This window comes from Physeter macrocephalus, chromosome 16 (genome assembly GCF_002837175.3).
Source record: "Physeter macrocephalus isolate SW-GA chromosome 16, ASM283717v5, whole genome shotgun sequence".
In the NCBI taxonomy this organism is placed as follows: domain Eukaryota; kingdom Metazoa; phylum Chordata; class Mammalia; order Artiodactyla; family Physeteridae; genus Physeter; species Physeter macrocephalus.
Genome location: NC_041229.1, coordinates 74,461,580 through 74,476,859, shown reverse-complemented (window position 1 = coordinate 74,476,859; position 15,280 = coordinate 74,461,580). Strand labels below are relative to the sequence as shown.

The following is a 15,280-nucleotide window of genomic DNA, read 5'->3' as shown; positions in this document are numbered from 1 at the left end:
AGCGCGTGCGCCACAACCCATGCGCCACAACCACTGAGCCTGCGCTCTAGAGCCCACGAGTCACAACTACTGAGCCGGTGTGCCACAACTACTGAAGCCCGTGTGCCTAAAGCCCGTGCTCTGCACCAAGAGAAGCCACTGCAAAACGCGCGCCTCAAGAGGAGTCCCCACTCAGGGCAACTAGAGAAAGACTGCCCGCAGAAACGAAGATCCAGTGCAGCCAAAAATAAATTTAAAAAAAAATCTTTACCCCTCCCATAGCCACACCCTTTGCTATGTGGCTTTGCATGTCCTTCCACTAGAGTGGGAGTAAACCTCCCCATCCCTTGACTTCGAGCCCAGCCATGTAACTAGTTTGGGTCATTAGCATGTTAGCAATGTCACACAAGCAGAGGCTTGGATGTGCCTGTGTGGTGGGGCCTGTTCTCTTGTACCTCTGCATCACAGTGAGAAAAACATGGCCCTACTGGGCCACTGCTCCAAGGAGACTAAGACACACGGAGCAGACACCCTACCTGGGTCTGGAACGACTCCCAGCCAAACCTGACCCCAGTGAGCCAATACCAAACCAACCGACAGACGCATGAACCAAAAGAAATGTTGCTTTGAGTTTAGGGTGGCTTGTTATGCAATATTATTGTGGCAGTAATTGACCAATACGAGGACTAAAGACCCACGATAACGGTTATCCTTAAGATGTTTGAATCTCCCAAACTTGGAGCCCTGCAACCGGACAAGCCTAAAAGGCACCCACACAGATTCTGTAGAACTGGCAGAACACCCCAGTGGTGCCCTTGGATTCCCATCTCCATGTGAGAACACCTCAATCTGGAAAGTGTTGCGGAAACAACACTAAACTAAGAGCCACTTTCAGTCCTGTCTCTTCTCCCTACTAAATTTGTGCCCTTGGAAAAATCACTTCACTTCTCTGAGCCTCATTTCCCTGAACTGTAAAATGGGGATAACAGCCGCCTCCCAGCCTCATGAGGTTTCAGTGATAACTGTATGAACACTCCTAGCACATATCTGGTGGCCAGCTGGGGTCTGCTGCATCTGTCTTTCATAGGACCAGCTCTCCAGACCATTCCAGCTCCCTGGTCCTCAACTCCACTGGAGTCATACGAAAGATACAGGTGGCTCCCATTTTCCCAACCCCTCCACATGCCCAGATGACCTAGAAGGGCTTCTCACTCTGGCCGTGCTTTATTGTTTTTTTCTTTAATTTATTTTTTGGCTGCGTTGGGTCTTCGTTGCTGTGCGTGGGCTTAAAACGTTAAAAAAAAAAAAAAAGAATGGGATGGCCTCCCAACAGTAACTGAAGAGACCTTGCACAATGCAAAGAGAAAACTAATCCTGTTTGTATTCTCTTAACCATGCCCAGTTTACTTACTTCACCAATTCCTTAGTAAGAGTAAGTGGAAATTAACATATCTGTAGTCTTGTTATATATTATTATAGAGTATTTGTAGATGTGTTGTATATTATTAAGAAGGCTTAACTTCTCTGCACAGGAAATATATATATATCTCATTCCATAATGCTGGTTCAGTCATTCTAAAATAATCCTTTTGTTATCTTCACAAAAGGCTGGGTTAAAAGAAGCCTGCCAGGCATTTTCATAGAGGAATATCTAGGCTGCCGTATCTGATCAGATCACTCCCCTCCTTCAACTCATCAAAGGCCCCCACTGATCTGAGAGTAAAGTAAAAAACTAACATGGCCTATGGGCAAGGGTAATATTTGCAATAGTTAACAAGTACATGTCCTCCCACCTATCAAAATAGACACTGGCCATAAAGCATCAGTACACCCAAGCCCATGGATATAAGCTAAATATCAATTCTGCCTTCAGGGCTCAGTGTGATCTAGCCCCTGCCTACCTCTCCAGCCACTCACCACCTTTCAGCCATGCTAAATGTCTTTCCATTTGTTTCCTCCTTAAGACCTTCCTACATACTATTTTCTCTGCCCAGAATGCTCTGGGCTGCCACCTCTTCCTACACCAAGCTTTCTATTCATTTTTCACTTTTCTGCTGACATATCACTTTTTCAGGGTAGCCTTTTCCAGACCACCACTATCTCCCCACTCCCAATAAATCAGATCTCCCTGTATACTCTTATTTGGCAACCTATACACCCCGTTAATGGTAAGTATAGCCATTGGAAGTCAATAATTACTTGTGTAATGACTGTTTCTCTCACTACATTTATTTACTCTTACTAATAATCTTACTATTAGCATGTTGCCTGGTACACAATAGGAGTTCCATAATAATAGCTAATACTTACCAGGGATTTACTATGTTATCAGGCACTGTTTGAACCACTTTAATGGATTAGCTCCTCTAATCCTTGCAACTGTGCCCCATTAGGTACTATTATTTCAGATGAAGACACAGGCAGAGTCAGCCTAAGGAATCGCCCAAAGTCGCGAAGTCAATAAGTGGTAGGGTTGGAATTTAATCCCAGGCAGTCAGGCTCTAGAGCCCAGGCTTTTAAGAAGCACACTATACTGCCTTTATGAATGCTTGCTGAACAATTTAATGAATTATAGTCAAGTTTATAGTGGGCAGAACCAAGTAGGCTGTACCCCTAAGAAAATGCAGCCATGAAACATCCTCTTTGTGCATGGTCCACCCATTAAATGAGAGATAAAGATATAGGAACAGGAATGGACGTAGGTATAGGTAAAGATATGAAAAACAGTAGAAGAAATATCCTGTAAAAATAATGTGGCTGGCCAGTAGCTTTCAAGGGCTTTACAAATTCATTCCACTTTAGATCCCCACCAAAATCCCCTGGGAAATATGTCACTGCCAAGCCAAATATTTCATCACCACGCCCCCGACTGCCCCTCCCACACCTTCAGAACACCCCCCCAAATATCTAAACACCCTCGGCATTTCTGAACATTCCTCATGACGATAACACAAGAGAAATAGCAGAGATGATCCTCTGACAAACACACACCAGAGGAACAGACCCCAGACAGACCCTCCTCCCCAGGTTCTGCCCCCATGCAAAGGAGAAAAATGCCTTTACCTTTAAATAAAAATGCTTTGCTGGTATTGTGCAGTCCAGACACCTGAGTGACTCCAAGGGTGGTGTTCACGAGGTCGAGCTCAGTGATAATATCCATCTGAAGCTGGGGATCCATCCCAAAGCCCACCACTGAAAAGGAACAAAGAGCCACCTTGGCTTAAAATGCTGACTTGCTTGCGGCCACATGGAACAGAAATGACAGAGGCCCGGAGTGGCAGGGAATCCAAGGAACCCAGTGATGAGTGCTTAGAGATGCTCTTTCCCTGGATGGAAAATGAAGGCAACTCTTTGCTCCATCACCCCCACTGATATTGTGGTTTTTTCATCCCTTCCCCCTCTCCCATTCCCCATTACAGATTGATAATGCCAATGCAAAACCCGAGGGGCCAAATATATTTCAGAACTCAGATTGGATCATCTGTTGGAAAGCTAATATGGCCCATACACTACATTTTAGGTAACACCCTCAGCAAAGTCTGCATCAGTACCCCATAACCAAACACAATATTTGTAGAGCAAAAAGTCTGATATTGTCCTCTAATTGGTATAAATAAAGACGATAAATAGCCTCATATCTGTTCAGGTCAAGTTTTGCCACCAAAGGAGTTCAGCTCAGGGTAGGTTTTGCTGTCAGGTGAGTTATGAAGAAACTTTGGGTTTCTGAGCTTTTTTAGATTTGGGAACTGTGGATACAGGATTGTGGCCCTGATCTACCTGCTTCAGAGACTGATACAGTAGTGAAATCTGACACCACCGTCACCAGGAAACACCTCCACAGAGCACTCTTAATGAGGCAACAACACCTGCCATAAAGAGGAAGAAAATGAGGGAGCTCCTGTCCCTGATCGATAAGGGTGCCAGAGGGACTGGCCAGGAGAGAGAGCCCCTCAGAACAATGGATGTAGATTTCAAGGGGATTCGTGAAAAGTTACACACCCTGACAACTCTTGTTGGAGAACCTTAGCACAGAGAAACAGGGCCCTGAGCCCCCATTGCCTCATCTGAAAAAGGCAAATCCTTAAGCCTGTCTCTCATCTACAGGGTGTTCTGCAGAATGATTCACTCATGACTGCAAAGTGGCTTCCAATTATATATATTAATAAGGCTAGCGATCACTCCGAGGGACTATGTTTAAGCCATTCCTAAAGGCTGTGCCTGTCTACACTTAGCACCTCAGTAGTGCAATTCTGATTGCACAGTTGGAAATGTTGTAATCAGCAACAACTGCCAACGTTTGTCTGGTGGTAATGCAGTCGCTGAGGCAAGATTTGGAGAGCTTACACCCAGTTTATTCCAGAGAGACCAAGTGCATTTCATCAGGGCATCAAGCGCTGTGACAGATGAGAATCTGTCCTTCTGCCCTCACCCCTTTCCCCACAGATCTGGAGAAGGAAATGTACCCTCTCCTCACTCTTTTCCCGTTAGGAAACAGGGGCTGCTGCAGCAATCTAGGCTTCTGTCAACAGAAGGTGGCTCTGCGAAGGGTCTTTGGAGCCGAAGGTGGACAAAGGGTTAAATTAAAGGCATAGTGCATAGAGCTGCCTTCTCAATTTTTGTCAGGCTTCCCCTTGTCCTCTGAAATGCAGCCAGTTGCGAGACCGGTTTACCCAAAGACAACTCATTCATTCAGTTGTTTTTCAACAGATATGACTGAGTGCTTTCTATGTAACACACACACTGCATCGCGAGGCACTGGAGATGGCCTCCCTGGGCATGCATTCCTAGGGCAGCGGGTGAGGAGAGGGCAAAAAATAAACAAATACATAAATAAGATAATTTGAGATGGCAATAAATGCCACGAAAAAAATAAAACAGAGTTATGAAACAGAAAGCAGCTTGGGTGGAGGCTTAAAAAGGGTGGTAGAGGGTCTTCCCTGGTGGCGCAGTGGTTGAGAGTCCGCCTGCCGATGCAGGGGACACGGGTTCGTACCCCGGTCCGGGAAGATCCCACATGCCGCAGAGTGGCTGGGCCCGTGAGCCACGGCCGCTGGGTCTGCGCGTCCGGAGCCTGTGCTCCGCAGCGGGAGAGGACACAACAGTGAGAGGCCCGCGTACTGCAAAAAAAAAAAAAAAAAAAAAAAAGGGGTGGTAGAGGAAGGTTCCTCTGAGCAGACACCTGCTGACCATAGCCGCTGGCGATGGTGCAGTTACTCCGGAAGGGAAGATCTGGAGGGGAAAGCTTTCCAGGTTTAGCGAACAGAAAATGCAAATGCAAACCAGGAACAAACTTGGCGTGTAGAGGAAACAGTGAAAAGGCTAGTGTGGCCAGAGCAGAGGGAGCCCGGAGGAGAGTGGTAGAAAATGAGGCCCCAGAGTAGGCCCTGCCTTGTGAGCCGCAGCAAGGAGAGGGAGAGTATTCTAATTGCAATGGAGTATCACTGGAGGGCTTTAAGGTATGTGTTTAAGGGGAGGAAGAGTGGGACGTGCTCTGATTTACCTTATGATCTCACTTAAGGTTCCATCCTACCTGCTTGACACAGACTCCATTCACAAAGACTAATGACTGACCGAGTACCTCCTCTGTGCAAAGAAGTACTGCGCTAACGGGCATCTATCAGCCCAGGTCACAGCACCATGAGCCTCTTGTTGAGACTGGCAATGTTTTTCTCCAAGTGAGCTCAGATACCAGCAGTTCAGTGATCACCTTGAAAAGGCAGGAAAGGAACTAATATTTCAGTTTGATCTATAGTGCTCTACACCTATATGGCAGAAGTTAAATTAAGAGTGATCTCAGAGGACCTCCACACTAGTCTATCTCTGGCCAGGAATTTGGAATGTGGTTTGGGAAATGTGCCCTTAGCTGGACATAAGAGGAAGGAAGCATCCCTGTAGCCTCAGTGTCTTGCACAAGGCTTCATATATGTCAGGCCCTGAATTTAGGACCTGATTAATTAATTGATGAGTGGATGTATGATCATTGCTTTGGGTGCAGTGATCTCAGGGCAATATGCATACCTGGGGAATACCACGAGAGGACAGGATGGCATTCGAGCCCAGGCAACTTTCTGAAAGGAATATGGTTGACTGAATTCTTGGCTTCAAATATTTACTCCTGGATTTTCCTGGTGGCGCAGTGGTTAAGAATCCACCTGCCAATGCAGGGGACACGGGTTCCATCCCTGGTCCGGGAAGATCCCACATGCCACAGAGCACGTGCGCCACAACCCATGCGCCACAACCACTGAGCCTGCGCTCTAGAGCCCACGAGTCACAACTACTGAGCCGGTGTGCCACAACTACTGAAGCCCGTGTGCCTAAAGCCCGTGCTCTGCACCAAGAGAAGCCACTGCAAAACGCGCGCCTCAAGAGGAGTCCCCACTCAGGGCAACTAGAGAAAGACTGCCCGCAGAAACGAAGATCCAGTGCAGCCAAAAATAAATTTAAAAAAAAATCTTTACCCCTCCCATAGCCACACCCTTTGCTATGTGGCTTTGCATGTCCTTCCACTAGAGTGGGAGTAAACCTCCCCATCCCTTGACTTCGAGCCCAGCCATGTAACTAGTTTGGGTCATTAGCATGTTAGCAATGTCACACAAGCAGAGGCTTGGATGTGCCTGTGTGGTGGGGCCTGTTCTCTTGTACCTCTGCATCACAGTGAGAAAAACATGGCCCTACTGGGCCACTGCTCCAAGGAGACTAAGACACACGGAGCAGACACCCTACCTGGGTCTGGAACGACTCCCAGCCAAACCTGACCCCAGTGAGCCAATACCAAACCAACCGACAGACGCATGAACCAAAAGAAATGTTGCTTTGAGTTTAGGGTGGCTTGTTATGCAATATTATTGTGGCAGTAATTGACCAATACGAGGACTAAAGACCCACGATAACGGTTATCCTTAAGATGTTTGAATCTCCCAAACTTGGAGCCCTGCAACCGGACAAGCCTAAAAGGCACCCACACAGATTCTGTAGAACTGGCAGAACACCCCAGTGGTGCCCTTGGATTCCCATCTCCATGTGAGAACACCTCAATCTGGAAAGTGTTGCGGAAACAACACTAAACTAAGAGCCACTTTCAGTCCTGTCTCTTCTCCCTACTAAATTTGTGCCCTTGGAAAAATCACTTCACTTCTCTGAGCCTCATTTCCCTGAACTGTAAAATGGGGATAACAGCCGCCTCCCAGCCTCATGAGGTTTCAGTGATAACTGTATGAACACTCCTAGCACATATCTGGTGGCCAGCTGGGGTCTGCTGCATCTGTCTTTCATAGGACCAGCTCTCCAGACCATTCCAGCTCCCTGGTCCTCAACTCCACTGGAGTCATACGAAAGATACAGGTGGCTCCCATTTTCCCAACCCCTCCACATGCCCAGATGACCTAGAAGGGCTTCTCACTCTGGCCGTGCTTTATTGTTTTTTTCTTTAATTTATTTTTTGGCTGCGTTGGGTCTTCGTTGCTGTGCGTGGGCTTTCTCTAGTTGTGGCGAGTGGGGGCTACTCTTCATTGCGGTGCATGGGCTTCTCATTGCAGTGGCTTCTCTTGTTGCGGAGCATGGGCTCTAGGCACGTGGGCTTCAGTAGTTGTGGCTCGCAGGCTCTAGAGCACAGGCTCAGTAGTTGTGGCGCACGGGCTTAGTTGCTCCGCAGCACGTGGGATCTTCCCAGACCAGGGATCAAACCCGTGTCCCCTGCATCGGCAGGAGGATTCTTAACTACTGCACCACCAGGGAAGTCCCTGGCTGTGCTTTGTGAAATCTATATATTAAATCTATATTAATCCCTCCCCCTATATCCTGCAAGCGAAGGGGCTTCCCTGGCTTTAAGATAACTGTATTGCTCTAGTCATGAAAACATCCCATTAAAACAGAACAAGAGAAATCATTTAGGCTTCCAGAAACAGAACTGTATTCTTTTCTCTAAGTGGTCCCCTTCAAGATGAAAATACCTGGTGCCAATAGCAGGATGAATGAAAGATAGCACTTTGCCCACTGCCTAAAAAATCAGAAAATCTATTAATAAGGCAGCATTTGCATGGCTTCACCTGAACCTTATACAGTATGAAAGTGTTGGTTCCATAAAAATATTTTTTTTATTTTAATGTTTCTGCTGCTTATCCAAGCATGGAGCTCTTGCCCTTTCCAAGAAAACTCTATTGAAGTTTTCTACTTTGGCCATAACTGCTCTCAAATGGCTGAAGCTGGGTATTGGAATTAAGCAGGATAAAAAGCTTCTGGGGAGAAAAAAAAAAAATTTTTTTAAACCTGGAAGGCAGCATGTCAACGTCACAGAGGCACTTGAGGCCTGGCTCTGAGATTCAGAATCTCCACCCTAATCTCCCAGGACACCTGCTGCTGGCACTCCTCAGTCTAGCCCAGAGAGTGTTGAGGCCCAAAGCCCACTCAATCCACCGTCAGGGTCCCAGGCCTAAGCTCCCAAGCAAATGCTCCTGGATCTGGCTCACTTCAAATCTAATCCAGCTCACTGTCCGTGATGGCAGCTGCTTTCCTCTGGTCCATGCAGGGGAATACGATGCTGGAGAGATGCTCCAAGACCTCACTTACCAGCAGGATTTCACAACCATTTGATCGGATTTGGGCCTCTGGACTCCTACCCCAAAAGCAACATCCTTAAAGAATATGCTCTATGCCTGTTCCAAATCAGCCAATATTTCACATGATCGCTGGAGGCTGGGGGGGCTTTTGTTCACAGCTCTCTTACTCAATTCATAGCTCATGAACTGCCTGGGAGGTGCTTCTAAAAGAAAAGCTCTCCTTTCCAGCAGGTGGCAGCAAAAGGCATTCACTCAGCCCCAGGGGCTCCCTCTAACCATTGCCCTGATGACCAAACCACACTTGAAAGCCATGGGGGAGTAATCACTGAGTTTTACATTATTCACACTTCCAGGTTACTGGAGAAAACTCATGGACGTAATGTATTATTACTGCTGTTATTGTAGCCTTCTAAATTTTCATTATTAGTGATATACCTGGAAATCTCAGATTTTTTTCATCCAGAAATAACCAGAACTGGAGAACAGGACCTATTCTTGACTCCACTTTACTCTTCAAAACAAATTCTCTGAACAATGAGTAATTTAAGCAGCTTCCTGTGACACCTATCATTAGATCTTTTCACATGTAACTGCTACTGCACTGCAGTGCTGCTTTAATTAAAATGTGCCTGATACCATCTGTTCATTTCCATTAAAAGGCAGTGATATCTGAGCAGCTCACTCAGTGAATCACGCGTTTATTTCATCTTGGACTGTTAACAGCCCAGATAACAATTGTCCCACTTGACAAATAAACTTTCCGAGTGGCTGTTTGGATCCTGATAAACTAATTGAGAGCCAGGCTTAGTTACCTCAGAGGATGGATGTGTGATGCTGGTATGATGGTTCTGGGCAAAATCAAAGAAAAAAATTGCTCATCAGACCGCCTCAAGCTGCAAGAAATTGTAAGTGTAAGAAGTGAGATATAATTCCCCCCTGTCTTTCTCATTCTTCTGATAATTGTTGTAGAAGAAATAGGTAGCCTCTGGTGTTCAAAGAGTACCAAGTGGCATGGAAAATTCAAGCTCCCTAAGTAACTGCCACAACCAATGGGCAGATCCTTCCACGCTTCCTTGACTTTGGACAAGCTGTGCCCTCTGCCTGGAATGCTTTCCCTACTCTGTGCACCTGGAAAACTCCCGACAAAGCCTTCCAGACACAACTTTCAAACGTCACCTCCTGATTAAAGCCTTCCCTGACTACCGACCACCCCTCCCCAGAATTCACTTCCACCGCACCTCCTCTGTTTCCTCAATACAAACTCCTGTACTCCCTCCCACCTCTCTTCCCCCCACCCCCATCAAGCTGTACAATAAAAATGCTTTTCAGTTTCTATCTAGATTCTCAGCTAAGCTGTAAGTTTCTGGAAGTCGAGCAAGCCGGTTCCTCTTTGTATAAGCAATCCTGGCACCCAGCAAGACACTCAACTCTTCGCTGAATGAATGAATAGATACAGGAGTAAATCTTCCCTACAAGAGAATGTTTACCAGTTTTAAAGGGCCTTGATGTGGGGAAGGGGAAAAGACAGTGTCGTTAAAGATCTCCAAAAGCAACGCGCCCTGGAGACACAGTCCACTTCTGGGGGAAGCCCTTTTTGCCGACTTTTCAAAAGAGTAATGAGAACAAAGGACGTTAAGTATATTTGGTAGTGATGTACACTTGAGACGTGAAATGCCCGATGCGCTGCCCTCTCCCCCACCTAGTTTCTAAAGGGGGTGGTAGAGGAAGGTTCCTCTGAGCAGACACCTGCTGACCATAGCCGCTGGCGATGGTGCAGTTACTCCGGAAGGGAAGATCTGGAGGGGAAAGCTTTCCAGGTTTAGCGAACAGAAAATGCAAATGCAAACCAGGAACAAACTTGGCATGTAGAGGAAACAGTGAAAAGGCTAGTGTGGCCAGAGCAGAGGGAGCCCGGAGGAGAGTGGTAGAAAATGAGGCCCCAGAGTAGGCCCTGCCTTGTGAGCCGCAGCAAGGAGAGGGAGAGTATTCTAATTGCAATGGAGTATCACTGGAGGGCTTTAAGGTATGTGTTTAAGGGGAGGAAGAGTGGGACGTGCTCTGATTTACCTTATGATCTCACTTAAGGTTCCATCCTACCTGCTTGACACAGACTCCATTCACAAAGACTAATGACTGACCGAGTACCTCCTCTGTGCAAAGAAGTACTGCGCTAACGGGCATCTATCAGCCCAGGTCACAGCACCATGAGCCTCTTGTTGAGACTGGCAATGTTTTTCTCCAAGTGAGCTCAGATACCAGCAGTTCAGTGATCACCTTGAAAAGGCAGGAAAGGAACTAATATTTCAGTTTGATCTATAGTGCTCTACACCTATATGGCAGAAGTTAAATTAAGAGTGATCTCAGAGGACCTCCACACTAGTCTATCTCTGGCCAGGAATTTGGAATGTGGTTTGGGAAATGTGCCCTTAGCTGGACATAAGAGGAAGGAAGCATCCCTGTAGCCTCAGTGTCTTGCACAAGGCTTCATATATGTCAGGCCCTGAATTTAGGACCTGATTAATTAATTGATGAGTGGATGTATGATCATTGCTTTGGGTGCAGTGATCTCAGGGCAATATGCATACCTGGGGAATACCACGAGAGGACAGGATGGCATTCGAGCCCAGGCAACTTTCTGAAAGGAATATGGTTGACTGAATTCTTGGCTTCAAATATTTACTCCTGGATTTTCCTGGTGGCGCAGTGGTTAAGAATCCACCTGCCAATGCAGGGGACACGGGTTCCATCCCTGGTCCGGGAAGATTCCCACATGCCACAGAGCGCGTGCGCCACAACCCATGCGCCACAACCACTGAGCCTGCGCTCTAGAGCCCACGAGTCACAACTACTGAGCCGGTGTGCCACAACTACTGAAGCCCGTGTGCCTAAAGCCCGTGCTCTGCACCAAGAGAAGCCACTGCAAAACGCGCGCCTCAAGAGGAGTCCCCACTCAGGGCAACTAGAGAAAGACTGCCCGCAGAAACGAAGATCCAGTGCAGCCAAAAATAAATTTAAAAAAAAATCTTTACCCCTCCCATAGCCACACCCTTTGCTATGTGGCTTTGCATGTCCTTCCACTAGAGTGGGAGTAAACCTCCCCATCCCTTGACTTCGAGCCCAGCCATGTAACTAGTTTGGGTCATTAGCATGTTAGCAATGTCACACAAGCAGAGGCTTGGATGTGCCTGTGTGGTGGGGCCTGTTCTCTTGTACCTCTGCATCACAGTGAGAAAAACATGGCCCTACTGGGCCACTGCTCCAAGGAGACTAAGACACACGGAGCAGACACCCTACCTGGGTCTGGAACGACTCCCAGCCAAACCTGACCCCAGTGAGCCAATACCAAACCAACCGACAGACGCATGAACCAAAAGAAATGTTGCTTTGAGTTTAGGGTGGCTTGTTATGCAATATTATTGTGGCAGTAATTGACCAATACGAGGACTAAAGACCCACGATAACGGTTATCCTTAAGATGTTTGAATCTCCCAAACTTGGAGCCCTGCAACCGGACAAGCCTAAAAGGCACCCACACAGATTCTGTAGAACTGGCAGAACACCCCAATGGTGCCCTTGGATTCCCATCTCCATGTGAGAACACCTCAATCTGGAAAGTGTTGCGGAAACAACACTAAACTAAGAGCCACTTTCAGTCCTGTCTCTTCTCCCTACTAAATTTGTGCCCTTGGAAAAATCACTTCACTTCTCTGAGCCTCATTTCCCTGAACTGTAAAATGGGGATAACAGCCGCCTCCCAGCCTCATGAGGTTTCAGTGATAACTGTATGAACACTCCTAGCACATATCTGGTGGCCAGCTGGGGTCTGCTGCATCTGTCTTTCATAGGACCAGCTCTCCAGACCATTCCAGCTCCCTGGTCCTCAACTCCACTGGAGTCATACGAAAGATACAGGTGGCTCCCATTTTCCCAACCCCTCCACATGCCCAGATGACCTAGAAGGGCTTCTCACTCTGGCCGTGCTTTATTGTTTTTTTCTTTAATTTATTTTTTGGCTGCGTTGGGTCTTCGTTGCTGTGCGTGGGCTTTCTCTAGTTGTGGCGAGTGGGGGCTACTCTTCATTGCGGTGCATGGGCTTCTCATTGCAGTGGCTTCTCTTGTTGCGGAGCATGGGCTCTAGGCACGTGGGCTTCAGTAGTTGTGGCTCGCAGGCTCTAGAGCACAGGCTCAGTAGTTGTGGCGCACGGGCTTAGTGCCCTCTCCCCCACCTAGTTTCTCTCTCTTTGGTTCCACTGCAAGATGCCCACCAGCACCAAATTCTCTGCACGCAGGGCTGCTAGCCCAGGCTCTGCACTAGCCTCGCCTGCCCTGATCTTCCGGGGGCGCGTTTTTTCCAGTGTGTTCTCCGTTTTAAAAGACTAACCCATCTAGATGGGCCGGAACTCAAGAAGCACCTATTCTAGGCTGGACCGAGTCTTGGCATCTCGGCAGCCTGGGGAGCTCGGATGGAGATAGGAAAGGGCTGGGGATTCCTTTTGTCCGCGGAGAAGTCCGTACCCGCCGCTCTTTCATTGAGCAAAGGAAAAGCCGCTTCCCGCTCAGTCCTGGGGAAAATGGAAAGGGCCAGCGGAGGGAACTTTTGAGCGGACCAAGGCCGGGCATCCCTCCGCAGCCCTCTACAGATAAACCCTGCATGGGAAGGAGGCTATGCCTCTAGAGAAGGGAAACGAGGGTGTGATAAAAGAGAAAAAGAGAAAAAAGCAGAGGGAATGCCTACACACCGATTCTGGGGTGCAAAGTCGGCCGCGCGTGGCGGCGATGAAACCTCGCGACGCCCCACCTCAGCCCGCGGGGGAGGGTCCTATTTTTGCCAATTTCCTCCTCCATCGCACCCCACCCCCACCTTCCCAGATCTACTACAGCCGCCCCTGGAGAAGGCGGCTGAGAGGGGCTCCAAACCCCGGGGGACATGGGGGCTGGGGGCGAATAGAAGCTGAAGGAAGGAGGCGCGCTTAGAGTCCTCACAACTGCGTCTCTGGAGGCAGAAAGACGTGGGGACTTCAGAAAATCACGCCAATTATCCTTGCCTCCCCTTCACAACCCCCAACGTGCAGTTACAGCACGGGAAAACTAGTGCGGAGCCAGATCTACTACTAGTCCCCTGGAGAAGGCGGCTGAGAGGGGCTCCAAACCCCGGGGGACATGGGGGCTGGGGGCGAATAGAAGCTGAAGGAAGGAGGCGCGCTTAGAGTCCTCACAACTGCGTCTCTGGAGGCAGAAAGACGTGGGGACTTCAGAAAATCACGCCAATTATCCTTGCCTCCCCTTCACAACCCCCAACGTGCAGTTACAGCACGGGAAAACTAGTGCGGAGCTTGAGAGAACCTCCCCGGGATTTGCTCCCACAGTTCCAATTCCCCCCAGTTTGTCCTGCCCTCGGGGGTGGGGGGGTGGGGGTAGGGGTGGCAAGAGAGACCACTCCTGGAGTTCCCCTGGGGAAGAGTCAGGAGGGGACGCGGAAGAGATCGCGGAATCCCAGGATCGCCCGCAGCCCTCACCCCGCGCCGCGCCCTCCCGCCGCTGCCCCTTCCCGGCCCGGCGGGGCGCAGGGAGAGCGGTTTCCACCGCACCTGTCAAGTTCACGGGTGTGGGGCTCGCGGGCCCGCCCTACTGTGGGTTTCGACCCGGAAGCCGGTTACTAGCAGGAGGGTGCGCACGAATGGCCGCGCCCCTCACTCCTGCGTCCGCCAGGCCGTGTCATCCGGGAAGGGGGCACTCCTCGGGGGGCATCTTCCAGCCTGTGAGTCCCACTTTTCACCCTTTCACCTGGACCGGGGCAGAGAGGTTCGAGGGACCCATCCACGCCCTTCCCCGGACCAGCGCGGAGAGCTCAGCTCCAGCTCTCCTCACGCCTAGGTGGGCGCCGGGCACAGCGGCGCGGCTCCCCCCTATCCCTGGATCCCTCCGACAGCCCCAGCCGTGCTTACCTGTCCTGGCGGTGCACACACAAAACCACACAATTAAGATCACATCCTTCGGCATCGCTCCCAAGGGTCCCCGCCGAACCGGGCGCGCGGAAGCCAGGAGGAAACAAATGCGCCTCGATCCCGAGGCGCGCCGGGCTCGCAGCCGCCAAACTTGCTAGCGGGCGGCAGGGGAGGTGGCTCGGCAGCGCCGGGTGCTGCGCTCGGGGAAGGCGGCCCCGGCCGCCCCGCCCCCAGCCCGTCCCCCAGAGCGGGCGGCGGCACCCCGCTCGGGCCCCGGCCCCCGCTGCGGCTGCGCTCTCCTCGGAGCTGGAGCGGGAGCGCGGGGCTCGGCCACTCCGGCAGGTTGCGCTCGGCGCTGGGAGCGGCTTCCCCTCCGCTGCGAAGACCCGGGCGGACCGCGTAGCAGCCGCTACCACTCGGAGCACCGGAGCTGGAGTCCCAGGACCCGCGGGCAAAAGGGAGGAGCTGGAGGCGGAAGCACCCGTTCGGCTTCACGCTCTCCAGCCCAGACGAGCCGGCCTCGCCACCGCCGCTGTCTCTGCCTCCGTGCCGCGCTGGAGACTGCAGAAGTTGCCCCAGTTCATCTTGGTCGAGACTAAGAACCGCGGAGCCCCGGCGGGTGGAGTTTTTTCCAGGGGGAATCCCGACCCAGGTGGCGCCCAAGAGCGCGCGCAGCCCCTCCCCGGAAAACAATTACTCGCGATTTGCTCAGGCAACTGGTTGGCGAGGGGCGAGTAGGGCCCTGAGGGGAATGATAGTCGAGTCGCGGCTCGCCACCTGCACCTTCTGTCCCCTCTC

The 15,280-nt window shown here is 50.1% G+C and overlaps 1 protein-coding gene across 1 annotated transcript in view; it reads right to left on the bottom strand.

Moving 5' to 3' along the window:
* Window positions 1-14,537, bottom strand: part of NELL1 (neural EGFL like 1) — a 939,503-nt gene extending 924,966 nt beyond the window's left edge. Inside the window, exons 1-2 of the mRNA XM_024118844.1 lie at window positions 14,483-14,537; window positions 3,043-3,171 (exon numbers count right to left, since the gene is read on the bottom strand). Coding sequence (XP_023974612.1) covers window positions 3,043-3,171; window positions 14,483-14,537 — 184 coding nt within the window. The remainder of the gene's footprint in view (window positions 1-3,042; window positions 3,172-14,482) is intronic.
* Between the last annotated feature and the right edge of the window lie 743 nt (window positions 14,538-15,280).